We start from the raw sequence: 27,650 nt of genomic DNA, 5'->3' as shown, positions 1-27,650 counted from the left end.
GAATCTCTGTTATGATGGTCTGTAGGGTGGAAACTGTAGATTTAATTTGAACAGTATTTGTAGCCACCTGTTGTGCGACAGTCATCAGCTTCATTCCATCAGGCTCAGGCACTATCTTGTTTGTAGAAGTGGGGGAGGCAGATCTTTGGGTTTTTTTGGTGCTTTTGGAATCAGAGGAAGATGTGAGCTACAGGGCATCTTGGGGGTTTCAGTAGTCTGGTGCAATATTTCTTGGGGTTAGATGTTGTGTTTTAGGGGACAATGTTTGGGGATTCCCTGTAGGCCTCTTTTTAGAGCTCAAGCAGCCTGCATCCACATTGGTCTCAGTGCCCTCTGGTGTCCCTAAATATTTCCTGTATCAGAGCTGGCCTCTCAATTTTCTTTGTTCACTTTTAAAACAAATGCATATGAAGTGCAAATGTCAGAGCAGTTTTTAAAAATATATGCATTATTTTAGTGAGCGACTAAACTTGGTCAAAAATTAAAAATTTTAGCCTGTGTATTTTGGGTAGTTAATTGTGGTGGGGTTTTTATGTTTTTTTTTTTAAATACAGCCTCCTCTTTTTTTGGCGGGGTGGGTAGGCTTTTTTGGAAATAGGCATAGATTGGATACAGGCCCAATGTGCTAAGCATTGTATAAACGTGAATTTAGAGCATTTGCTCATAATGTAAAAGTCAGTTTGTAAGTAGAAACAATAGCTTAATCTTTATGACTATTCTCTCTTCTCCCTACAGAGACATAACATACAGCATTTCCCTGGAAGCTGTGACGACACTTATTGTCTTCCTTTCCTGCCAACTATTTCACAAGGAAATTCTGCGAGAGAGCATCATTCATAAATACCTGATGCGTGGCCGATGGTACGTCACATTATAGCGCTGCATTCGACACAGAGAAAAGCAAATAGTTTTTCATGCTGTTGATAAACTTCTGTTTTGTGTTCATAGATTGTTGTACTTGTAGACAGTGTCAGGAGAGGAACGTGTAATAAGTTTTATTGCATTATTCTGCCACTTTAAAAAAACAAACCAAAACATTGCCAAATGTTAGTGAAATGTTTCATATTTAAGGTTCTCCACACCCTGGTTTCAGTACAGCTTTATTTTGGATCCCATTTGCCCTTATAACTTGATATATATCCTGTATAAATTTTATTCATTACTTAAAACTTTTATTTTAAAAGAAATCATTTTTTATTTTTTTTTAATTTATCTGTGGGTTTTTTCTATAGTATTCCTCTCTCTAGTACCTGAGTGCCTCAGAAATGCTCCTGAAATTATTCCCTGTTAGATAAGGAAGTATGAACCCTATTTGTATAGATGGGGAAGTGAAAGACAGAGGCTTCGTAGGCCCTGATCTTCTAAACACTGAATCGTGTACTTAACTTTACTTACATTACTAGTCTCATTGGCTTTGGAGAATTTAGGTAATTAATTCTGAATTGTTTTTAAACATATTATGGTGGTTTCCCTTGCTTTAATTCATTTAGTTCCAACAACTCTCTTCTCTACCGCTAAGAGTCACTGAGGTGAGGTCATGTGTTTCAGTAATCAATGTAAACTGGTCCCAGCTAGTTTCATAACTAACTATAAATGTTGGAGAAAATACAGTCTACCCGTTTTGTGTAGCCAAGATGCAGAGGAATAATGGAATAAGTACTGTATATTTCCTTTCACTGAATAAAAATGTTCTTCTTGGGGGGCAAAATATGATGGAGCAAATTGAAGGGACACTATCAGTTTAAAAATCGTACCGAAAACAAACATAAGTTTGTAGGCCCCAGTCCTGCAAGTGATTCCATACAGTGCTCTGCTGAAGTCAGTGGTGCTCTGCAGGAGTCTACTTGTGCAGAGCTGCTTGTTGCAGGATCACTAGATTACTGATAACATCATAGATTATTAAAAGTGAAAGAATATTTAAAAAATCCTACATTCCTGAGTGCTATTCATGCTCTAGCTTTAAACTGTAAGAGAAACAAAAAATAAACACTGGCAATATTAGCTGTAGACCAGGGGTAGGTAACCTACAGCACGCGTGCCAAAGGCGGCATGCGAGCTGATTTTCAGCGACACTCACACTGCCTGGGTCCTGGCCACTGGTCCAGGGGGCTCTGCATTTTAATTTAATTTTAAATGAAGCTTCTTAAACATTTTAAAACTTTATTTACAACAATAGTTTAGTTATATATTATGGACTTACAGAAAGAGACCTTCTAAAATGTTAAAATGTATTACCGGCACGCGAAACCTTAAATTAGAGTGAATAAATGAAGACTCGGCACAGCACTTCTGGAAGGTTGCCGACCCCTGCTGTAGACAGTAATTCTCCTGTAGACCTGCTGTTGCTGCTTGCTCCTTTTTATATAGCTGATGGAATGCTTGGCGCACATGTACAGCAATGGGCAAATCAACATAAGTGTCAGGATGGATAAAAATAAATGAATTTTTTTAATCCCCTTCCCCGATTTTTTAAAATTTAAATTAGAGATTTATTAATTAAAAATAGATCTTTTAAAATTAAATTTGAAACTGACAACATATGTTAAGACCTAAATTTATAATCTATTACAATCATTGAAATTAAATACAAAAAACGAGGCAGTACATATTGGCTGCGAAGTTTCCAAGAGAGTCAAACCACTGAACTGATGGAAATCACTGCCTAATGTGGCAAATTGCCGGTATTGTTCTCTGGGTCTCGCACTTTCTTCTCTGGGGTAGGTTCAGGGCGATATTGCTTGCCTCTGAACCAGTTCTTAATCACTCCCCTAGTGTCCTGGGAGGAGGGGAGTGGAGAGGGAGGGACTGGGCCGCCCTCTACTCCAGGTCCCAACCCAGGGGCCCTGGGGTTGTGGTGACCCACTTGACTAGCGGTTTCTTCCCTGGTTACTTCCCTCTCATACCCGTCAGCTTGTGAAGGGCTTCTCGCCTCTCTTCTATGCAAGCCTGGTGCCCTTACCTAGGGTTTCTGTTGGGCTTCCCAGTCCACCGCAGCACTCCTCCAAACCTTCTATTTCTCTCTGGACAAACTCTTCTCTTCTGCAATCTGCACTCTGCTCCAATCCAACCTTTCTCCTTCAACTAGCACCCCCTGTCTGACTGAAGCAGGGGTTTATATCCCATGACTGGAGTCAGGTGCTCTAACTGGAGTCAGGTGCTCTAACTGGAGTCAGGTGCTCTAATTGGCCACAGCTGTTCTAGTTAATCTAAAGCAAACCTTCCTCCCTTGGCAGGGAATAAGGCCCCTGCTAACACTCTTATGCTGCCCTCTGGCCATGCTGTATCACATATCCACCCCCCTGCTCAACACCAAGGGGTTGGGCTACTCGGGACGAGAGGCAGTGTTGGCGTGAGAGGCCATCAGCGTTGCCGTGTTGGCTTCCAGCCCTATGCTGGACCCGAAAATGGAAAGGTTGCAAAGAGAGGAACCACCGCGTCACTCTGGCGTTCCTTTCCTTGTTCCTATGCATCCACTGGAGCGAGGCGTGATCAGTCACAAGGGTAAACCGCCGCCCCAGGAGATAGTAGCGGAGAGTCTCCATAGCCATTTTATCGCCAGACATTCCTTTTCAACAACAGCGTATTTTGTTCCCTGGGGAGGAGCTTCCGGCTGAGGTACAAGATGGGGTGCTCCTCCTCCCCTACCATCTGGGAAGGACGGCACCTGAGTCCCACCTCCGAGGCGTCTGTCTGCAGGATGAATTCCTTCTCGAAGTCTGGGGCCATGAGTACCGGATGGCAGCATAGGGCTGTCCGCAAATCTGCAAATGCTGCTTCCGCCGCATCTGTCCACTTCACTATCTCGGGCCCCGAGCTTTTATCAGATCCGTCAATGGCCCCCTCTTGTGGCAAAATGAAGGATGAATCTCCGATAGTATCCAACTATACCCAAAAATGCTCTGACCTGCTTCTTGCGGATCGGTCGAGGCAATCTTGTATTGCCTCCACCTTGTTCCATTGGGCTTCACCACCCTCTCCCTACGACATGCCCGAGGTATTGGCCTCAGCTAGTCCTATCACGCATTTCAGAGGATTAGCGGAGACCAGCCTTTCGCAAAGCGTCCAGCACTGCTTCCACTTGTCCAGGTGTGTCTCCCAATCAGGCTATGTATAACTATGTCGTCTAGATAGGCGGCGCATAGGTTGGCATGGGGTCGTAATAACTTATCCATCAGTCTTTGGAATGTGGCAGGGGCCCCATGGAGTCCGAAAGGGAGGACAGTGTACTGGAACAGGCCATCGGGTGTAGAAAAGCAGTCTTTTCCCTGGCATCCTGGCCAGGGGTATTTGCCAATATCCTTGGTCAGATCTAGGGTGGTTAGGTATTTGGCCTTGCCTAACTGATCAACCAGCTCGTCAATGCGTGGTATCGGGTAGGCATCGAAGTGGGATACTTCATTTAATTTCCGGAAGTCGTTACAAAACCTCAGGGTGCCATCAGGCTTGGGGACTAGTACGATCGGACTGGACCACTGGCTGTGGGATTCTTCAATGACCCCGAGTTCCAGCATCTTTCGCACTTCCATCCTAATTTCTTCCCTTTTAGCTTGGTATTCGATATGGTCTTATCGTCACCCTTACTCCGGGGCTGGTGACAATATGATGTTGGACTAGTGCCGTTCGACCTGGTTGGGTAACAAAATACGTCCTGGTTCCGGTGGATCATTTCAATGACTTCCATCCGTTGTTCTGGGGTTAAGTCAGGAGATATCTTTACCTGCTCCTGCGGCCGTCTGCCTGAGGTAGAGCTCCTCGAGTGACCAGACACGTCTCTCTGTCATGCCAGGGCTTCAGTAAGTTGATGTGGTATATTTGCTCTGGCTTCCGGCGGTCTGGTTGTCTAACCTTATAAATTCACTTCTCCAATGGCTTCCACTATCTCATATGGTCCGTGCCAACTGGCTAGGAGTTTGCTTTCTGTGGTCGGCACTAACACCATCACCCGTTCCCCCGGCTGAAATCTTCGCATTTTCGCCCGACGGTTGTAGTATGTCCGCTGTGCCTCTTGTGCTTTTTCTAAATGCTCCCGTACTATCGGGGTTACTCGAGTTATCCGCTCCGCATCTGTGTCACATGCTCAATAATATCTCTTTCCTGGGTTGGGTTGTTCCTCCCAATCCTCCTTGGCGATATCCAATATCCCGCGTGGGTGGCGTCCATATAAGAGTTCAAAGGGAGAAAAACCCGTGGACGCCTGGGGAACTTCCCGTATAGCGAACATTAGATACGGCAAAAGAGTGTCCCAGTCCTTTCCATCCTGTGCTACCACCTTCCGGATCATACTTTTGAGGGTTCGATTGAATCTTTCGACTAGTCCGTCTGTTTGTGGATGGTAGACGGAGTCCGAATGGCTTGTATACGGAGCAGGGCACATAAGTCTTTCATTAGTTTTGACGTAAACGGGGTTCCCTGGTCTGTCAGGATCTCTTAGGGATGCCCACTCTGGCGAAAACCTGTAGTAGTTCTTTAGCTATTGCCTTAGACGTGGGGTTTCTTAAAGGGATGGCCTCTGGATATCGTGTGGCATAGTCAAGGATGACTAGTACGTTTCGGTGGCCCCGTGCCGACTTTTCTAGTGGGCCCACTATGTCCATAGCTATCCTCTCGAACGGGACATCAATAATAGGTAAAGGTACTAGTGGGGCCCGCAAGTGAGGTCGGGGCTATGCAGCTGGCATTCAGGGCAGGAGGCACAATAACGCTGGACTTCTGCTCGTTATTCCTGGCCAATAAAACCTTCTTAGTATTCTATCCAGCGTCTTGTCTACCCCTAGATGTCCCCCAAATAAATGACTGTGAGCTAACTCTAGTACGGCCCTTATGTGTTTCCGTGGGACTAGGAGTTGCTCTACTTCTTTCCCTCGTATTTGCTCTATTCTGTACAACAGATCACGTTTGAGCAGTAATATTGGCCTTGGGCCTTTGACTTTTCCTTCTACAGGCACTCCATTTACTTCCACTACCTCCTCCCTCACGTTTGCATATAATGGATCTTCGGCCTGGTCCTGCCCAAAGGTCTCACGTGCAGTGCTGAACTGACCTAATTCCAGGGGGCCTATTTCAACTCTTCCCCTGGGGTGCTCCCACTTGGGCCAGGAACCTCCTCTGAGTCCTCCGTGACCCGAACCTTCTCCTTGTCTCCTGGGCGGGTTCGCCTACCCACAAGGGAAGTCTTTTGATTAGCTGCCAGAATCCTGGTCCCTAACTTTTTAGCCGCCCTTCGTTCTCGCCTAGCCCTGCGGGGTTTTCAGGGATGAGAACAATTCTGGAGCAAATTCAGCAAACATTGGGGCGAGGCTATCTTTAGTTGCCTCTGTCTCAACCTGGGGGTTGCTACCCTCTCCTGCCTCTATCGGGTCAGTAAGTTCTCAAACCCAGGGAAGTCTCTCCCAATCAAAACAGGATAAGGGAGCTTGGGACTACTCCTGCAGAAACTCTGGGTGGTATTCCCCTGGATTTCAATCCGTACTGGAATTGTAGGGTAAAAAATTCACGGTGCCATGTACGCATGTTACCCTGTGCTTTTGGCCCGAGTTAGTTGGTCTGTTCCCACCAACTTTCCCGAGACCAACGTGACAGCACTCCCCGAATCTATTAATGCATGGTTTTTATACCATTCATTTTTACTGGTCTGGTAAATCCATGTGAGTCAATGTAACCCCGTACCAGGTTGATCAGGCCACATTGCTCCCCATAACTCCCCAGATTACACTGCATAGGCACCTCCTTGTTGGGACATTGGGCTGCTATATGCCCCAATTCCCCACATTCATAACACCGTCCCTCATTCCGGTTATCACCCCTGCCTGGGGCTAGTTGGCCGGCCCCCACCACTCTTCCAAACCCCAGTCCTTTCTGGCCTCGAGCCATTCCTCACTGTCGTTCCTCCCGGTTATAGTTTTTCTAGAGTTCTCGACAGTCCGGGGCCTTGGGTTTGGGTTGTCTTCCTGGGTTGCCGTGTCTCCCCGCTTGGAGTCTGAACAGTTCGCGGGCTGCCAGTTGTCTTTCCACGAGGGAGACCAACTCATCATAGGTAGAGGGGTCATTCTGACCCACCCAAGTCCTGAGTCCTGGTGGTAACCCCCGCATTACACCGGTCCAATATTAGTACCTCCATCATCTCCTCAGAGCTATGGGCTTCAGGCGCAGCCATTCCGGGTCAGGTGGATCAAGTCAAACAACTGCGTTCGGGGTGTCTTGTCCTCCATATATCGCCATTCATGGAACCTCTGGCTTGTAGTGCCGTTGTCACTCCGAACCTGGCCAGGATCTCTGCCTTTTAGCTGGAATAGTTTGCTGCAGCGTTCTGCAGACATATCGTAATAGACCTTCTGGGCTTCCCCACATAGGAATGGGGCAAGGATACCAGACCATTGTTCTCGGGCCAGGCCTCCCGCAGGGCTGTTCTCTCAAAAGCCAGGAGGTATGCTTCCACATCATCCTCCCTGGTCATTTTTTGTAAGTAATGGCTAGCCCCGTATGGTCCGGGTCCCTTCCCCGTGGTGATTCTGTTCCATAAGGTCTTCATCTGGCTTTAGGTCTCTCAGCAGGGCTCGGTCTGAGCAGCCTGACTCAGTCAGCAGCTGATTAGTCTCTTGCTGCAATCTAGTCGCCTCTTGTTGGGCGGTTGCCTGGACCCTGGTAGCCTCCTGCTGGGCCGGCGGTGGCATGTATAAGGGCCTTGACACGTCGTCCATCTTAAGGGTGGGAGGGTTATGTCTCCCTGGACTATGTCCCCAGCGCGCAGATCCCACTCTGACACAACGTTTATGTGGCAAATTGCTGGTATTGTTCTCTGGGTCTCGCGCTTTCTCTTCTCTGGGGTAGGTTCAGGGCGATATTGCTTGCCTCTGAACCAGTTCTTAATCACTCCCTAGTGTCCTTGGAGGAGGGGAGTGGAGCGGGAGGGACCTGGGCCCGCCCTCTACTCCAGGTCCCAACCCAGGGGCCCTGGGGTTGTGGTGACCCACTTGACTAGCGGTTTCTTCCCCTGGGTTACTTCCTCTTCATACCCGTCAGCTTGTGAAGGGCTTCTCTCGCCTCTCTTCTATGCAAGCCTGGTGCCCCTTACCTAGGGTTCTGTTGGGCTTCCCAATCCACCGCAGCACTCCTCCAACCTTCTATTTCTCTCTGGACAAACTCTTCTCGTTCTGCAATCTGCACTCTGCTCCAATCCAACTTTCTCCTTCAACTAGCACCCCCTGTCTGACTGAAGCAGGGGTTTATATCCCGATGACTGGAGTCAGGTGCTCTAACTGGAGTCAGGTGCTAATTGGCCACAGCTGTTCTAGTTAATCTAAAGCAAACCTTCCTCCCTTGGCAGGGAATAAGGCCCCCTGCTAACACTCTTATGCTGCCCTCTGGCCATGCTGTATCACACTAAGCATGGGCAACCGGAGTTTGCTAAGGTGCTAAATCAGCTTTTTAAAGCAGTAACCTCATCTGCAGCTGCATAGAGAATATTTTATTCATTTCAGGTTATTGAACTAGTTTATTCAAAGTTAATAAACCAAATGGGAGTTGAGAAAGCAGGAGAGCTTTTTTCCTCTTCCAATCTATGGATAAAAATTAATGTGAGAGGATGAGTGTCACTAATTCTGTAATCTTTAAGGATGTGGTGATCAGAAACAAACAGTTCAGTTCACTAACTACGAATACTTCCTTGGGTTACAAAAATGAATTTTAGATGAAAAATATGTTTTCATAAACGTTTTTCATATGTATTCAGCACATTTAAGGCAGTTTTATTTAATAAAAAAATGTTTTTTTGTGTATTTTCAAATTGATTTGATTTTCCATCCAAATAGAGCTTGACTCATATCACAAGTAAAATATTAGTCAACTAGTAAAAAGTTAAGCTATATAATTGCTTGAATAAATGAGTATACAGTGTATGCTCCTGGTTAGCAAGAAACAACACTAAATTTAGTGTAAAGGTTCTATGTAGTTGCAAATCAAACATTTTAATGGTTATCAACCAGTGAGATTCAACCTGTCTTTGGGAAAATAACTAAAATGTAGAAATGCAAAACACAATTAAAATCAATTACTTAAATCATGGTTTCTTGCTTGTTGATTAAAATCAGTGATTTAAATTGCTTTGGTTTAAATCAGTCCACTCTAATATGTGTTAATGTCCTTAAGATGGAGAAAGTGACCAGCATCAGGAGAGACTCTTTAAACAAGTGTCTGCAACCTTGGCTATCATTTACATTCTGGAGAACAAAAGGAGGCATCAAACCTATAACTTTGTCAAGTTGCATACCTCACTACGTTTCCTTATTAAAGAGAAGAATGATGGTCTTATGGATGAAGCACTAGCCGGTGAGCGGAGATACCTGGGATCTATTCCTGGCTGTCTCTGCCACTCTATTCCAGTCTTTATCAATCTCAAATATTTCTGTAGAACCCATTGCCCTAGCACTTAAATAATAATAATCTGCCATAATTTCTACTTCCTTGGCTTTATGTTTAAGTAGTGAATATTGGGAAACCATTCTGAAGATGCAAGGTTCTAAGAATTCTATGACATTTATTTTTTTCTCTTAAGTCACTATAGTACAGGAAAAATTATATTAAACATACTTATGTCTTATTTAACCTTAGGCAAGATACTTAATTTCATTGTGCCTCGGCTTCCCCCTCTGTAAAACAGGGATGTTTACGGAATAAAGCCTCTGTGGATTAGGTAATGTCAGTAGAGACTCTAAGTTGCTTGGATAGAATGCACTATAGAGGTGCTAAATATTGCAGTTCTGAGTTTTTATTCACATGCTTAATACCTGCCTTCTTGTGCAAATATATTTATATTAATCTCTCTTTTAAGTTCTAGTGCAGTTACCAATGTAATTACTTCATGTACTTAGATAAATATTAGATTTTTTTCTTTTCAGTCTCCCATACACCAGCAGGCTTGTGAAAACATTATTATATAACTTCATTAGACAAGAGAGAAGCCCTCCCCCAGGTTCTCATGTCTTCCAGCAGCAGACAGATGGAGGAGGATTGCTTTATGGTTTTGCATCAGGGGTGGCAAGTAAGTCTTACCTTTCCTCTAAACAGCTATTCAAATCTCTAGTTTGTGTAATAAGTTTTTTTTTTTTATACATGCAATTCATTTCCTTTTGCAGCAATAATATCTGGACCTGTGATTGTGGGGACTTAGCCAGTAGCAGGTAGGAGTGAGCAGGAGCAGGGCCCAGCAGCAGAGAGGAGGACTTTTTTTGCAGGTTTTAACAGGTTTGAGGACAGATCTGGAAGGTGGAGCCAGAACTGGGCAAAATTAGAAATATTTCAGAATCTCTGCCACTCTCAAGTATTCAAGTCATTATCAATCTTGAATATTTCTATAGACTCCATCACCATAGCACTTAAATAATAATAATCTGCCATAATTTCTACCTCTTTGGCTTTGTTTAAGTAGTGAATATTGAGAAACCACTCTGAAGATGTAAGGCTCTAAGAGTTATGGCAGTTACTGTTTTCTCTTAAATTACTGTACTACAGGAAAAATTACATTAAATATATTAAGTGTAATAACAAGGGAAAGCTACTCCCAAGACATGATATGAATGATTCTTGTAAGCCATCCTTTTCTGATGTCTGCTATAGTTTGAAGTAATCTTGTCTCTGCAACGATTGCAGATAAGTCTTAACTGCATCATTGCACGTAGTAGAAGGGTTGTCACATGCATTTAATTTTCATTTTCCTCTTGTTTAGAAGTGTATTGAAGAAAAATTTAATTAGAATAATTATGTCTGTACTTCTGCCAAATTACGCATTGCAAGATATATAAAATGGTGACCATAAACTGGTTGACCCTTTAACACCTCTGATTGTTTTAATCTAGGATTATACATTTTTTTTGGTTGAATAGGAAGCAACAAACTTACATAATTATCTATTTGTTGTACTTGCTTGATGGAGCTGGAGAGATAGTGGCCTCGTCAGTTTTGCAACACTTTATCTGTGCCTCCACTGTGGGCACTATGTGGCACTGTAACCCATACTGTAAACCTAGAATACAGCGATTTTAAAGGTTTTTTCATCACTGTAACAAGTTTTTCCCTGAGCAACAGTAGCATTCTTCCCTCGACCTAGTCGAATCTACGCTGATGATTAGTTCAACATAGCTATTGCACTCAGGACTGTGGAGCTATGTTAACCTAAGTTTGAAGTGTGGACCAGACTTATGCTCCAGGATGTACGGATTCTAGAAGGTTGGTTAGTTACTTTCATCACAGGCACGGTATATAAACTGAGTACCATGTAGCTTGTTGTAGTTTGGTCTTCTGCTTAAAAACAGAGGTACTGTCTGCTGAGACGATACTAAAGGTCCTATGTCATCTTCCTAAGAGTAGGGTTTTTTTTCTACTGTCTTTGATAACAGTTTTCATCTGTCTTACTTTTGTGCGAAGTTCTGGCTTGTTGCCTTCGTCAACCCCCAAGGGGGGCTTGTATTTCTGTATGTGTGTGTTCAGTGTATAGTATGCAAAGTCCTTTGAGATGAGTAGTGCTACATAGTAGGAAGAAAAGAATATATCTACTATGTTAAATAAACATTGTACATTCCTTTTTTTTCTTTTTAATCTGACCAGTTAAATGACTACTCTGTGCAAGTGTGTTGCTACTGGAATGTAGACTTCCTATTTTATTCTTTTGTGCAATCCATTCAGTGACTGCTTCTCTAAGGAGTATTAAAGTTCAGACCCTGAGTGGTTTGCCAGGAAATACTTTACAGTCCAACTGGGACGGTGTATCTGGATCTCCTCATGGAGGCAGTAAAAGCGCATGTCTTTATAACACAGTGCATAGTGCTATTTACACATAAAGAGATATAGTCACACACATCTTTTTATGTTAGCCCATATTTCTTTTCTAATTTCAAATTCTGTTTAAGTTTTCTAATAGGGAAATATGTAGACACTGATTGTGTTTGAATTGTGCCCAAAATCTGTCATAAAGCAGTTGTTTCCCTTGCAATATAATTTGACACTTCTTTTTTAAATAACAGAACATTTATGTATACATATATTGGTCATAAAATTAATGTTATTCTGACGGTCCTGACACCCAGCCTCTGTTCTACCCACTAATCCACTCTTCTTCCTCTTATTTCAGTCTTAGAAGGATATAGTGATAACTACTTTAAAATTGTTTAAAAAGTGAGTTTCTGTGTGGTTTGTGATCTTGTTTACAACATGGAAAACCACCTTTACTTGATTCCTGCTGTTCCTCCCAAACTTTTTGTTTCTCTCCATGTCTTCCTCCATAGTCCCAGGCTTTTCAGTCATTCTCCAATATCTGCCCACTTCAAAGGGACATCAGCTACCATGGATAAATTACCTAACCCTCCATACCTAGACCCCCCCACCCCTGAGCCTCACGCCCTGCACCTCCACTCTGCCTCTACTGCATCTGGACTCCCTGTGAGCCCCTCCCCCTGCACCCAGATCACCTGCCCCCAGGTCCCCCCTTGAATTTGCACCCTGCAACTGGGCTACCCCAACGAGCCTTCACCTCCCTCCCACACTGAGCCGCAACCAGCTGCACCTGGACCCCACCCCACCAAGGCCCCCTCTCCCAGCATCAGTGTTCCCTCTAAGCTGCGTCCCCATGCAAAAGTCAATTAAGTGCCACACACTGGATTAGTTGAACCATGCACAGCAGTGACGTGTTCAGGTGGCCCTTCCACCTCTGCCCTGCTGCCGCGCTGCTCCTGCCCTCTGCTTTGGAGCCCCTGGCTAGCTGCTCCTGGGATCCTCTTACTTGCTGTGCAGACAGGGGCAGGGGGAAGGGTTGCTGATGTCAGGATGTCCTCTCCCCCCGCCTCACCTCATGTTCCCCATCTTCACAGAGCAGGTTTAAAACAAATACAAGGAAGTTTAATAGGCAGCAGGTTTAAAACAAATACAAGGAAGTTATTCTTTATGCAGTGCACAGTCAACTTGTGGAACTCCTTGCCTGAGGAGGTTGTGAAGGCTAGGACTATAACAGCATTTAAAAGAGAACTGGATAAATTCATGGTGGTTAAGTCCATTAATGGCTATTAGCCAGGATGGGTAAGGAATGGTGTCCCTAGTCTCTGTTTGTCAGTGGGTGGAGTTGGACGGCAGGAGAGAGGTCACCTGATCATTACCTGTTAGGTCCACTCCCTCTGGGGCACCTGGCATTGGCCACTGTCAGTAGACAGGATACTTGGCTAGATGGACCTTTGGTCTGACCTCGTACAGCCGTTCTTATGTTCTTATTTGATGTGAGAAGGGAGACATGGCTTGGGAATTAGATGAGGCTGCTGCAGTCTGTAAGAGCCTCCACTGGTGAGTGCCTCTCTGCACGGTCTCTCGTACACTTCCCCAGCAGACAGCGCGTCTTTCACACACACGCACATACACACACATGCACACACTCTGTCTCTTTCACACTTACCTCCCAGTGCATATGTGTGTTCTTGGTTTTGTTGTTACTTGATACTTCCTGCAATGCACATATGTTCTCTGTAATTTTATTCTTTCAAGGTGCTGTTATTTTAGTATTTTGACTGGTCTCTGCATTTCATAATTTATTTCTCTCTCATGCTTAAATTTAATTCTTTGAGTACTGAGTTCTAAAATTCCCAACCTGTGTTATCTGGAGTAATTATCCCTATGGTAACTTTAAAAAATATATATTGTGTATATATATTATATCTATATATTACGTTTTTTTTTGTTTCTACCGGTGGCGCACATCTACACATGACCTTGATATTGGTGCACATAACAAAATTCATTCTGCCCATGGGTGGAAAAAATTAGAGGGAACATTGCCCAGCACCCGGACTCACCATTGCTGAGCCCTATTCCCCTCCCCCCCCTCCTAAAGTCCCAACCCCCAATCACCTGGACTCCCCTGCACCTGGAATCTTCATCCAGATCTCACACCCATTCAGACCCCTCACCAAGCTGCCTGCACCCAGATTGCCCCACAATGAACCCTCTCACCCTACACGAAACTCCTCTAGACTTTGATCCTACTGGGCTAAGCCTACTTGCCCCACACCTGGATTGGGATCTAAGGCTGGGCATGCATGGGAGACTGTCCCTCTCGTTTGTTGTCCTGGAGCGCCTGGCTGTTTCTGGGGCAGTGCACTATCAAGAGTCAGATGCAGCCTCACTGCAGAGTCTGTATCCTGGGATGGGTGGGGGCCCTGCAGAGTGATCTCCCATCTCTGTACCGCCAGCGGCCTGTGCTCGCCACTGCCATGGTGGAGCCTCCGCATTTATGTATTGACAAATAAAATATGCAGAATTTTGCAGAATTTTAAAATATTGTGCAGAGACTTTTTTTTTTTTTTTTGGGTGCAGAGTTTTTTATTTATTGGTGCAAAATTCCCTCAGGAGTAAGCAAATACAGCACTTGTGTAGACTGGGCCTGTGTGCGATGGATGGGATTGTGGGAATACAGGAAAGTTAAGCATCACAAATTACAATATTTGCGTACCTCAAATCAGTGATATAGAGAATACGGCAATCTGCTTGCGCTGTTCCAATCTATTCAAATTGCCACTGTTACAGATTCTTTTTCACACGCAGCTCTAATGACATGGTGCCTCTGTGTGAATCCCTTTTTACTATATTTCCTTATCAAATTCAAATTTTTTGTCCTCATCTCTGAAGTGCCGCACTCATGTGCTCTGTTCTCATCTCCTCCTATGCCTCTCTCCCCCTTCACTTTTCCTAAACAAAATTTCTAACAGCTCCCTTGGTGTCCTCCCACACTAATTTTCATGCTTCTGCTTTCATTGCCATTGTTGTATCTCATGATGAATCAGTCTTCATTTAAAATTTTCTTAAAATGCTGTTTTCCATGAAACCATTGAAGATCCACCTCAGAAAAAAAAAGATGTCTTGTCCTTTTTCTTATAAAGTGTTGCTCTAGTTTACTTGTGGTGCAATTCTGCGCCAAAAGAATAAAAATTCTGCAACAAAAGATTAAAAATTCTGCACACAATATTTTAAAATTCTGCAAAATTCTGCATATTTTATTTGTCAAAGTAACACAATATAATCACACCAGTTTCAATTATTTTGTCCATTTTTTTCAAAATACCTGTCAGCAAATATGTCTGTAACAGTACAGGTAACAAAAAAGATTCAGGAAATGTTTTTTGACAAATAGATTCCGTTCTAGGTATATTAATACAGAACTCTGAGTAATAATTTATGTAACCTACAAAACAGATTTCCCGCACCCCCAGAAACAGTGCAAAGGCTTGGGGGATCGGGGGTAACAGATTTGCTGAGGAAGAGGGAAGTAAATTGCTGGGAAGGAATCTGGGTGTGAACTTGGAGGGTTGTTGGGTATGGGTGGGAAAAGTATGGAACAGTTTTTTGGGGGTGGTGGGGAGGGATTGTTATGGAGCTTCCCCCATGCAGACCCTGGCTGATCCCTAGCCTCTCCCATTCATTCAGGTACATCTGCCTGTGTCCCATGTGTGTCTCTCCCCTCAACCAGCCACTACCCTGTCCCTATGTCTCCCTGTCCCCCCTCCCCCATCCCATTGTGTCTCTGTGCCCTCACTCAGGCATTCCCCTGTTCCTGTGTCTCCGCGTACCCCATCCCGATGTCTCTGTGCCCCCACCGATCCTCCCTGTGTACCTGTACCCCTTCCTCCTGTCCTCATGCCTCTGTGCCCCTATCCAGCCACTCCCCTGTACCCCTTCCCCCATCCCAGTGTGTCTCTGTGCCACCACCCTGTGTCCCTGTACCCTTCCCCCCCGTTCCCATGTGTCTCTGTACCTCCCTCCCACCTGTGGCCCTGTGCCTCCACTCCCATTCAGCCCCTGCCCTAGTCTGTCCTCTCCAACTAGCCCTTATGAGCCCCTGGCTGACCCCCCAGCAGTCCCACACTGTCTGTCTCCCCATAGCCCCTGAATCCTGACCTGGCCCCCTGTGAAGAAGGTAGCTCTCTCTCTTCCCTCGCTGGAGGGGAGCTGCGGCTTTGTTCTATCACCACAGCACCCTCTGGTGGGCAAAAGGTGGAAGATGATTTAGTTGGGGATTGGTCCTGCTTTGAGCAGGGGCTTGGACTAGGTGACCTCCTGAGGTCCCTTCCAACCCTGATATTCTATGATTCCATACAGAAGTTATTTTCTTCTGGAAGCTGCTACCATTCTTGCATCATAGCCCCCTCTTGTGGGCAAAAGGCAGAATTGCAGCAACATTTTGGCAGAAGCTTTTTTCTGTGCAAAAAGTTAGAAATCTGTAAAAGCAGCAGAGGATCCTGTGGCACCTTATAGACTAACAGACGTTTTGGAGCATGAGCTTTCGTGGGTAGAAATCTGTGGGGCTCATTAATTATGCGCATGCGCAATAGTGCAGAATTCCCCCCGGAGTATCTTGTTGTATTCATACGTGAGTCAGCTAGTGCTTTGTGTGCCTGAATTGTATTCTTTGTCATTTTAGAATATTAAATTTCTTTGGGGTATGGATCATAAGTGAAAATAAAAGGCAATGTAGTGTTCGTGTAAATTATGTATTGATCAGTTCCTGACACTTCTAAGTTAAGCCCTGTGTGCTCCTCTGTTTTATACAGCATCAAATACATTGGCAGGGCACAATAAATAACGATTTTGAAAATGTAAGCAGAAGTTTGCTGGCATGTAAAATTAAAAAGGTTGTAGAAGAGTTTTTAAATTAAGAGCTGGAGGAATACTGGCAGAGACATCCTTTAAAGAAAGATCTATTAATGGGGATTCTCCATATCTGAGTAAGGAGGAGAGTATAGAAGTTGATAAAGCACAAGTAGGAACTGAAGGGAAACAGTCAAATGAAAAAGAATCCCATTCAATTACATTACTTAATGGCAGACAGCTAAAAAGTGACATTTTGTAAGTACTTGCATACATATGCTGTAAGTTTAAATACTAAAATGGTGAAACCTGAGTACCTGGTATTAAAAAGAGATCAAACTAGCTAGAGACATAAAGGATAACAAGAAAACATTTTACAAATACATTAGAAGCAAGAGGAAGACCCTGGACAGGGTAGGCCCATTACTCAGTGAAGGGGGAGAAGGGGGAAACAACAGAAAATATGGAAATGGCAGAGGTGCTTAATGACCTTTGTTTCTGTTTCACCAAGAAGGTTGGTGGTGATTGGAGGTCTACCATAGTGAACACCAGTGAAAATGAGGTAGGATCAGAAGAGGCTAAAATGGGGAAAGAACAAGTTAAAAATTACTTAGACAAATTAGATGTCTTCAAGTCACCAGGGCGTGATTAAATGCATCTTAGAATACTCAAGGAGCTGACCGAGGAGATATCTGAGTCATTAGTGATTTATCTTTGAAAAGTCTTGGAAGATAGGAGAGATTCCAAAAGACTGGAAAAGGGCAAATATAGTGCCAATCCATAAAAAGGGAAATAAGGACAACCCGGGGAATTACAGACCAGTCATCTTAACTTTTGTACTTGGAAAGATAATGGAGCAAATAATTAAGCAATCAGTTTGCAAACGTCTAGAAGATAATTAGGTAATAAGTAACAGCATGGATTTTTCCGGAACAGATCATGTCAAACCAACCTGATAGCTTCCTTTCATGGGGTAACAAGCCTCATGAATGTGGGGGAAGTGGTAGATGTGGTATATCTTGACTTTAGTCAAACTTTTGATACTGTTTCGCATGACCTTCTCATAAACAAATGAGGGAGATGCAACCTAGATGGAGCTACTATAAGGTGGGTGCAAAACTGTTTGGAAAACCATTCCCAGAAAGTGGTTATCAGTGGTTCACAGTCATGCTGGAAGGACATAACGATTGGGGTCCTGCAGGGATCAGTTCTGGGTACGGTTCTGTTCAATATCTTCATCAATGATTTAGATAATGGCATAGAGAGTACAATTATAAAGTTTATGGACGATACCAAGCTGGGAAGGGTTGCAAGTTCTTTGGAGGATAGAATTAAAATTCAAAATGATTTGGACAAACTGGAGAAGTGGTCTGAAGCTAGCTGAAGTAAATGGTCTGAAGTAAACAGTATGTCATATCCATACAGAAAGCTGCTAAAAGGATCAGCCTCCATCGTCTAGTTGTTAAATTTTCTAACAAGTACTTTTGTGCTTTCTCCCATGCTGCCCTTCACACTTGGGAAAAGCTCCATGTAAACATTCACAAAACTGATTGATTATCCTCCTTAAAATTCCCCTTTTCCATGACGTGTGCAAAAATCTTGGCAGTGGTTAGGCTGCTGGTATGCCGAGATCACTGCCTATAGTACTTACCAATACTGTCTCATTGTTTCCTTGTGCTACGCCGTCTGTCTGTCTGTCCATTTGTGGTCCGTTGTCTTATATGTTATGCTTGTGGGGGCAGGCATTATTTTTTTTGTTCTGTGTTTGTATAGCACTTAACACAATGACGTCTTGATCTGTGATGGGTTGGAAACCTTTCAGCAGTGGTATGCCGAGTCTTCATGTATACCAGGGGTAAGCAACCTATGGCACGTGTGCCGAAGGCGGCACGTGAGCTGATTTTCAGTGGCACTTACACTGCCCAGGTCCAGGTCACCAGTCCGGGGGACTCTGCATTTTAATTTAATTTTAAATGAAACTTCTTAAACATTCTTAAAACCTTATTTATTTTACCTACAACAATAGTTTAGTTATATATTATAGACTTGTAGAAAGAGACCTTCTAAAAATGTTAAAATGTATTACTGGCACCCTCCTTATGTCCCTAACCCCCAGCAAACCATATTCAGCATGGTCGGTGCTGTGACAGGCGCTGTGCACCAGCAATCCCAAGCAGAGGTGAGAATGTAGTGCTTAAAACTTTAGGGGAGCAAGGGGAGTTAGTTCTGCACCTTAAGTTTAGCTTTCCATACTGAATAGACTGGCAAGGGCACTTCAGTGTGTGTTATCTGCAGCTGCTGCTATTGTGGTATTCAGTGTCTCCCCATCCATTCCCATGGGATGTCTGAACCAGGTGAGGAGGAGAAAGAAGAGGACTCAGGATGACATGTTGAATGAGATTCTGCAAGCCTGTGCTGCACCGGACTGTGAGCATAGGGCCTGGAGGATGAACGTTGGAGATAGCCTGGAGATGTAAAATGGTGGAGAGAAGCAAGGCGCAGGAGAAGGATTGGCCCAGTGGCTAATTTGCTATTGGCTTCATGCCAATGTATCTTGCGTCAACATAACCTTGTAGTGTAGACGTGACCTCAGCCGGCACCTAATGACAGAAGACATGGAAGACAGGGACATATATACAAAAAGTAGCACCACCTTCATACCTGCTAGGTATACAGAGCGCTGTCTTTTGTGCATGTCTTGCATGGATGTCTGTGCATATTTGCAATATGGACCAGTTGCAATATGGTCTGTATGAACTAAAATGTTTGTTCTTCTCTTCAGCAATGTTAGTTCCTAGTGAATAAAGTTTTTTGTGGGAGAGTAAAAAAGTTCTAAAATACTGGAAAATAACACATTGAATGTGGAAGCCTTCATTATATCCTTAATCTGTGCTGTTGGTCCTAGAGATAGCAGCCGTGTTTCCTATCCATTGTGCACTTTCTTCATTACTCCTCCAACATGTAGCTCCAGTAAAGGGTGAGCTAAGATTTTTATGAGGGCTTTGATTCTGAAAATTCCTGGCTTGGTTGGATTAGGATAAACCCTTCACATGATCATAGCAAACATATTTATTTTGTATTTAATGTTTTAAAAGAGCCAGCTCTAATTAAATGTGTTCTGCCAAACTGGAATTTTCAACACAAGTATGAGATTTTTACATAACCTCTGATAAATGACTATTTTTCCTTTTGAACAAGCCATCGAAAACATTTTTTTCCTTATTTCTGTGAAAGAGTTTCCCTGCCAAATTAGAAGGCCAAAATAGTGATCCTGTGCTTAGCAAAATAACAGTGTAGTGGTAAAACTAACTATTTAACTATTGCAGATTTATTTTATGTCCTCCTGCTGAAACCAGTGATTATTGATGAGTAGGTTTGGGATTTTTTTTTTCGGTGGCTGCAGCTGGGGGATGGTTGGTGTGTGGTAGTTATAATATATAGCAACGATCATTATTTTTCATGACAGTTGGGTTACCTTGTCAGTTTCCTCTCAAGTTCAAGTGAGTGGCATTTTCCAGAATGACTCATTTGGGGGAAAGAAAAACACTATTAACAGTAAAAGAATGTGGCACCTAGGAACAGACGTCTTGTTGAAAAGAATGGATTTCTACTTTAAAAATATATTTTTGAGTTATAGGGAAGTTTAACTAGTATCCCAACAGGAATTTGTTTTCACCTTCCAGTAATTTGACTCCCTTGTGGATTTGGAAATGACATACGGCCATGTCTATGCTACAAACTTTTGGTGGCATAACTGTGCCAGTCAGGGGTGTGCTGAGGGGTTATTTGTGACTGACACAGCTCTGTATAACATATTTTGATGGGAAGGAGAAAAGGGAAAGAAGCTTGGGCTATGCTAGCAAAAGTGCAGTTTTACAGATATAAGCTGTGTCCACACTAGAAGTATTTTGCTGATATAACGGTAGAGATGCCCTGCCAAAGCCTTCCCAGTGGTATAGTCCGAACCTTTAAAGCTGGAGTTAACAAAACCAAGATGTACAGCTGTAATGGTTTTAAACTGTTTTTCACCTTTTAAGGTGATAGTCTTGTTTTAAACTATTGCTTAATTAACCATGCCGACTTTTAAAATGCTTATTTGCAATTATGTTTAAATGTTTTATAACTTCAAATGTTTTCTATAAGGGCCCAGTCCTGCTCCCACTGAAGTCAAGAGGAGTTTAGCCATCAGTTTTAGTGGTAACAGGCCTGAGGCGCTAAAAAGTGAAATCTGTTTCTGAAGTATTATAGTTGCACTATAATTTTACCTGGTAGTTACCAACATCTAATCAGAGGTATTTAATTTTAAAGAAGTATAAATTTAAAGAGGAATGTGGCAAGGAGAATGGTTGGATAGATGGAAGAGGCTGGAAGGAAGTATATATGAACCTTTTTCTTTCTCTCTCTCTCTCTCTCTCTGTTCCTTCCAGCCAGCCTGCCTCATTTCCCAGTTCTATAAAGTGGAACAGATGGAGAAGCATGGAACTGAGGCGGTGGTCTGAGGGAGGCAGGCTGAATGGCAAAGAGCCATGCTTCCTAGCTCCGTTCCCTACTTCTCTGTAGCTCAGCTGCAGTCTGTCAGGTCATTCTTTACTACAGGCTCGTTATTTAAGGCTTGATTATCCTGCAAGGTGCTGAGTACCCTGATCCAGCAAAGCACTTAAGCATGTGTCTTTATACAGCTAGCTAGTCCCCAGATCCTGCATTTCTTTCTTCACCCCATGTATAGCCCTCTTTCCCCCAAATTTTCAAGGACCTGATAGGGTTCATCAGTGGCACCACTGGTCTGATGGACTCGCTACAGTTTAGTGAGCAGGGTTTCCATCTGGTAAACCATAAGAGAAGACAGAGAAGATACCTTTATATGGCAGAGATCCAAACTCTGCCTATTACACAAACTTGCCTTTTTGTCCCGCCTCTAACAGCAACACAGCTGAGATGTTGCCACTTTTCCTCTGAACAATGTGTGTGGCAAATTTGGAGACTAAATTCAATGAACGAACTGTGGGGAAAAAACGGGATTTGAATCCTGCATCAAGTGAAAAGTTCAATACAATCTTAACTCTACAGTTGCTCCTGACACTTCCATAATAATCTTAAAATCTTGTTTGTTACAATAGCTTAATGTGCTTACATCTTTCCTGGTTTCATTAGTGTTTTGAAGCTATTTGTTCAGCATAATGAAAATTTGTAATCGGTGAACGTGCACATGGTAATAAGATCTCAACTTCAATGTAGTAAAATAACTTTCACTTTCCAATCTGAGTGCATATTAGTTCACAAAATAACATACTAATCTCATTTATTGGAATAACTTATTTTGAATCTTAACAACTATAACACAAAACACTTAATCAGTTCAATGTAAGTCCATTTATTTCAGACAGGAACATAAACTACTATTATTTTTTTTGATTAAACAGCTGCTGTTATACGTTACATAAGGCCTAATATGTGTCCTTGGAGTATATGTAGGTTTGTAATTCACTCAGGCTCTGCTGACAGCTTGTATATGGCAATAGAACTACTCAAATCAGCTGCAGCTGGCATTCATTTTGAAGCCATATTTTATTTATAATATAGAAGACCAGATTCTCCAATCCATTTAATTCACTTTGCACCTCATAAGTGGCATAAAGTAAAACTTAAAAGAATGGAGAGTGACCTTGGAAAATGCCCACTATGTTGCCGCCTCCTGCATGAACATCCCCCACACCCTTCTTGGTAAGAGCACTGTGGGGATGGTGATGAAATCTGAAGGCCTATTCAGAAGGCAGTGTAGATCCAATCTTGCTCTTACTACTACAGGACCTCCCTTCTCTCTATTGGCTGGTCTCTGAAAACTCCTAGGAGAGCCCTCAAGAGTGAAGTATCCGGATGGATGTTCACATTTAGTATAGTGGCCCAAGAAAACTGGGGAAAATCTTAAAAAATATTTCTCTTTCTCCCCTCTGGAGGATTAGGGAGCAGGCAGCTCAGGAATCTTGCTTTTTCATCTTCTTGAGAGAGTTGTGGAATGAGCAAGCAGGGAAAAATATCATCCCTCCTCTTCCTGTTCAGCCCCTCTCTCCACAACATAAGCACTTCTTGCTGAAGTTGTGGTGTGGAGGAGGTATATTGAAACTGTCAAGTCTCTGGAACTACTTATTTAGGTCTGGTCCTTGCCATAATGGAGTATATCACCAGCATATAAGGTCTGGTTTGCACTAGAAAAATTTAAACTGGTTAAAGCATTGTGATGAATATAATAAACTGTTTAAACACTCAAAAATCCTCAGTTTACAATTGTCTAGTAAGTGGGTAGAGCAGACTACTTTTCAGCAGGTGTGATGACCACTTAAAGCATAACTGGAACAGTCTGAATCAACTTAGTGCCAGTGTGGATGCAGACTAAAGTAGTCTTCCTCCTACTATCCAACTCACAGGGCACCAGTGATTTAGACAAATCTCCCTGAATGAATTGCTTTGGGAAACTGGGATGGAAATTGTGAGATGGATTGGCACATTGATCAACTTGAGAAAGGAATCATTTACTGAAAACCATGTTAGCTGTTCTCTCCTCAGTATACTGTGGGGGAGTTTCAGATCATAGTTCTTCTTGTAAAAGGTCCTTGTCTACACTGGTAAAGCAGCCATGTGAAAATTCTGTTGAAGCATATACAGTTCTGATCTTAAAGTGGGTAGGCCCCACTGTAGTTAATGAGCAGTAGAACCAACCATTCTTGTATGAGATGTGCCATATATACCCCTCTAGGCATACTGCTCAGATAACAATGTGGGGTTAAGGGATCTAAACAAAGTAGGTCATGATCCTGTAATGTGATGCACATAGACAGACCCGTGTGCCCGTGCCGCGTCCCAGTGACATTCAATGGGATCACCTTGTGAAGTGTGTGGGGTAGAGCTTTTAACTCTGTTGCAGAGGAATCTGCTCCAATCAGTTTTTGCCAAAAATGTTAGTTTTCTCATGGAAAAAGTTGAATCAATCACTCACTCATGCCCGTCACCCCAATCGGGGTATGGGCCGCCAACCACAGATCTCCAGAGTCCTCTATCCTGGGCCATTTGCTCTAGCTGGTTCCAGGTATAGCCCATTTTTTTGCTATCAGCATGCATCTTCGAGTTGAAGACCCTTCTTTTTCCAGGGTAAAAGTCTCTGTTGTCTCTATTGTTGGCGTTTCTGTAGCAGGTTGATACAAAAGGGCATTTCCTGATAACGTTTTTCCCAATCTGTACTTTCTAGTAATGGAGGAAATAAGAACACGCCTCCTTCATTGCTCATTTGCCTACCATACCGGGAGCAATGAAAAATAAATTATATTTAACACTTACAAAAAAACAAATGTGTGATCAACAGTTGTCAGAGAATCAATAATCTCGCATTTCAGTTCCATCTCAACCAGATGGAAGATGAGGCAAAGTATAGGCTAAACACAAGAAGATATGTTTAGTCCAATAATGCATGCATGCAGCTTCATATGAATTTGTGTGTTAGGAGTCATGAGGTAGTGTCTCTAACTAACCCATAGCAGGCACCAATACATTACTCATATGTGCATTGGAGAATGTTCATGATTTCATGAATTTCAGATGTTATTTAATTAAAAAACAACAACAAAACCCACACCTTTTCACCACATCCCTTAGCCACTGAGGATGAGAATGGGACAAAAGTGGGAAGCAGGTTACCATCATTGCAGAAATCATAATTTGTGCATTTAAAGAAATGTTCCATTTCCCTGGAGAGTATGTCCATGTAGTCCATCGTGTACTTCACATCAAGACTGGGGGGTGCATTTGCTGCAATTATCCCTTTGATCAGCTGCAGCCACTTTGCACACCTGAGCAGATGTATATTTTGGTGAGTGTTTGCCTTTCAAAACATCTGAATATACATTTATGTTCAGCATGTATTTTCTAAATGGTATTTTGCCTATTCAGGACAATTATCATGAAAATGTTTAGTATAAGTATTATTGATCAAATAGACCATATCATCATCTATAAATGTATTTTTCAACAGTTTCTGCTTAGAATTGATCAGCTGCTGGTGCATGGAGCATGATATAATGTTCTTCATTAAACTAAAATACCAAACCCCAATACCTAGGACATTACTTAATCACATATAAAAAATTAATTTAATGATAGAATGTTTTAGGAACTACTGAAAGCCCCAAAAGCATCTGAAATCACTGTTCAATTGTCTTATCATTTATATGTAACTGAGTCAATTTCCTTACAAATTTATTTAAAAAACAAATAATTTAGCTTATGGAATTCATTCCAGATTGAAATTTCCCCCCCAGCAGAGGTTTATAATGGAAATGCTAACACAGTTGTAACTATACCCACATGAATACAGTCAGTAGGATTCTGCGCCTTGAAGTCATCCCTTTCCTACATGGTTTTAAGATATTTAATTTGATTTTTTGCTAAGATTTAGCAGATTTTTATGCATTAAAAAATTAGTGATCTTGGAGTCTGCAGTTGTTCCTTATATGAGAGGTTCAGCTTTTAATAGTAATGTAATTACTTATTTTTTTAAAGAAATGGAGAAAAAAGTGTACTCCTTTATTACATTGTGAAATGTTAATCTGTTTTATCCTGTGAGAGTAGTTGTTGCGTTTCTGCAGGATTTTGATATCAGAGATGTGTCTGCTTCAGGATTCATGTTGTTCTCTCGATCCCAATATAAATGAAAGGAATAGAGGTCAGATTTCTCCCAGGTGGCTGAGGGTCTGTCTAACTGCAGTTAAAAACCCATAGCTGGCCCGTGCCCGCTAACTTGGCCTCACGGGACTAGGCTAAGGGGCTGTTTAATGAAGGTGTAGATGTTCGGGCTCGGGCAGGAGCCCGGGCTCGAGGACTCTGTGGGGTGGGAGGCTCCCAGAGCTTGGGCTGCAGCCTGAGTCCAAATATCTACTCTGCAAATTAAACAGCCCCTTAGCCTGAGCCCTGCAAGCCTAAGACAGCTGGCATAGACTAGCTGCAGGTGTCTAATTGCAGTGTAGACTTACCCTGAAACTTTACGTATTTTTTTTTCAAGCCATTAGAAAACTTTGTTCCATCCTCTGCAGACATGTTTCATGATGTTTGGCTATTGCATTGAGAATCTCTTGATATCTAGGTGATTAAATGGCACTTTGTGAAAGACTATGGGTCTCTGTGCACTACTGAAGAACACTTAACAGTGAAGGCTCAAATAAGTTTTACAATAATTGCTGTTAATTTCCTACAAAGAATTATGGCAAACATTGAAATGGAAATTGTAATAAAGTGGATCCAATGAGACAAATATTGTGTTACCAAACAGACGGTCTGATCCTGCTTTCATTGAAGCCAATTGCAAAATTTCCATTCACTTCAACAGTGCAGTATCAAGCCAAGGTATAGGAAAATGGATTAAATATGTTATTTTCATAGTAAATTATTATACTAGCTGTAAGAAGAAAAATTCAATGCTAGTCATAGCTTTTTATGAGACTCTGGGTAAGAGATACGAAAAATAAAGTAGCAATAAATAGGCAATTTTCAAAATGTTAGGTGGCTAGCCATGGAATGCCCCAAGGATGCATACTATATTAATATAGATACATTAGTAAACTGTGTTTATTAATATGTGGAAAAAGATGCCATCAGAATTGCTCTTCCCCTGGGGCAGCTCTGCTCAATATTTTTGGCATCACACTTTACAAACTAATAGCTGCAGAACAAAAAAATCCACGACAACTATTTGCAAAGCTGCATATCTGTAACAAAAATAGAACCAGTAAAGTAAACCAAGATAGTTTAGCAAGGATTCCTTTGGGTTGGCAATTGTCTCTTTGGGAAAAAAATAGTTGTTATAGGTAAGAATTTTTTTTTTCCTCTTGTAAACACATTTAAAACCATTGATCCAAAGGATATTGCTAGGATGTCATATGTCAGGGGTGGCCAGACTGGCTCGTGAGCCTACTCAGTGTTTCAGCCCCGCTCCTGCTGAAGCCACAAGCCCTGGCAGGCACATCCGACTGTGCTGAAGCCCTGAGACCCCAACTCCCTGCAGGGCTGAAGCCCCAAGCCCCAGCAGGTGTACCCCAGCTCTTGAACTTCTGAAGATTGTTGCATGAAGCTCACAGGGTCAGTAACTTTGGCCACCCCTGTCATATGCAGTAAAACAGGAAAGGAAAAAAGACAATTTAAGGTGGGAAGAATATTACCAATACAAGTTTTAAAAAATTGGTGAATGGAGCTAAATAAAATATATAGCCTGCAGATCTATCAGTTACAGTCTAAGATGATTCTCCCAGTGAATAACCACAGAATCATAGAAATGTAGGGCTGGAAGGGACTTTAGGATGTCAAGTCCAGCCCCCTGCACTGAAGTAGGGCTGAGTAAGCCTAGACTATCCCTGACAGGCATTTGGAGCTTTTTAAGATTAGTTGGACATTGATGGGGATTCCATAACCTTCCGTGGAAGCCTATTTCATGTTTAACTATCCTTATAGTTAGAAAGTTTTTCCTAATATCTAACCTAAATCTCCCTTGCTATGGATTAATCCCACTACTGCTTGTCCCCCCTTCAGTAAACATGGAGAACAGTTGATCAGTGTCCTCTTTGTAACAACCCTTAATGTATCTGAGAAATGTCATCTTTTTTTTCCAGACTAAACGTACCCAGTTTTTTAAATCTTTCCTCATAGGTCTGGTTTTCTAAACTTTTATAGTTTTTGTGGCTCTTTTTCCAATCTCTCCTCATCTTTCGTAAAGTGTGGTGCCCAGAATTGGACACAGTACTCCAGCTGTGGCCTCACCAGTGCTGAGTAGAGTCAGCCAGTTACCTCCCATGTCTTACATATGATATTCCTGTTAATACATCCTAGAATATTAGCCTTTTTCACAGCTGCATCACGTTGTTGACTCATATTTAAATTTGTGATCCACTATAACACCCAGATCCTTTTCAGCAGTACTGCAACCTCTCCTGTTGTTCCCCATTTTGTACTTAAGCATTTGGTTTTTCCTTCCTAAGTAAAGTACTTTGCATTTATCTTTA

The 27,650-nt window shown here is 42.6% G+C and overlaps 1 protein-coding gene across 5 annotated transcripts in view; it reads left to right on the top strand.

The window, feature by feature from the left end:
- Window positions 1-27,650, top strand: part of DYM (dymeclin) — a 351,012-nt gene that overhangs the window by 94,596 nt on the left and 228,766 nt on the right. For all 5 annotated transcript variants that reach the window (XM_075066858.1, XM_075066862.1, XM_075066859.1 and 2 more), the window contains 2 exons: window positions 736-861; window positions 9,894-10,036. In XM_075066858.1, the coding sequence (XP_074922959.1) occupies window positions 736-861; window positions 9,894-10,036 (269 nt within the window). The remainder of the gene's footprint in view (window positions 1-735; window positions 862-9,893; window positions 10,037-27,650) is intronic.

Source organism: Chelonoidis abingdonii, chromosome 6 (assembly GCF_003597395.2).
Source record: "Chelonoidis abingdonii isolate Lonesome George chromosome 6, CheloAbing_2.0, whole genome shotgun sequence".
Classification (NCBI taxonomy): domain Eukaryota; kingdom Metazoa; phylum Chordata; order Testudines; family Testudinidae; genus Chelonoidis; species Chelonoidis abingdonii.
This window is presented reverse-complemented; position numbering and strand designations above follow the sequence as displayed.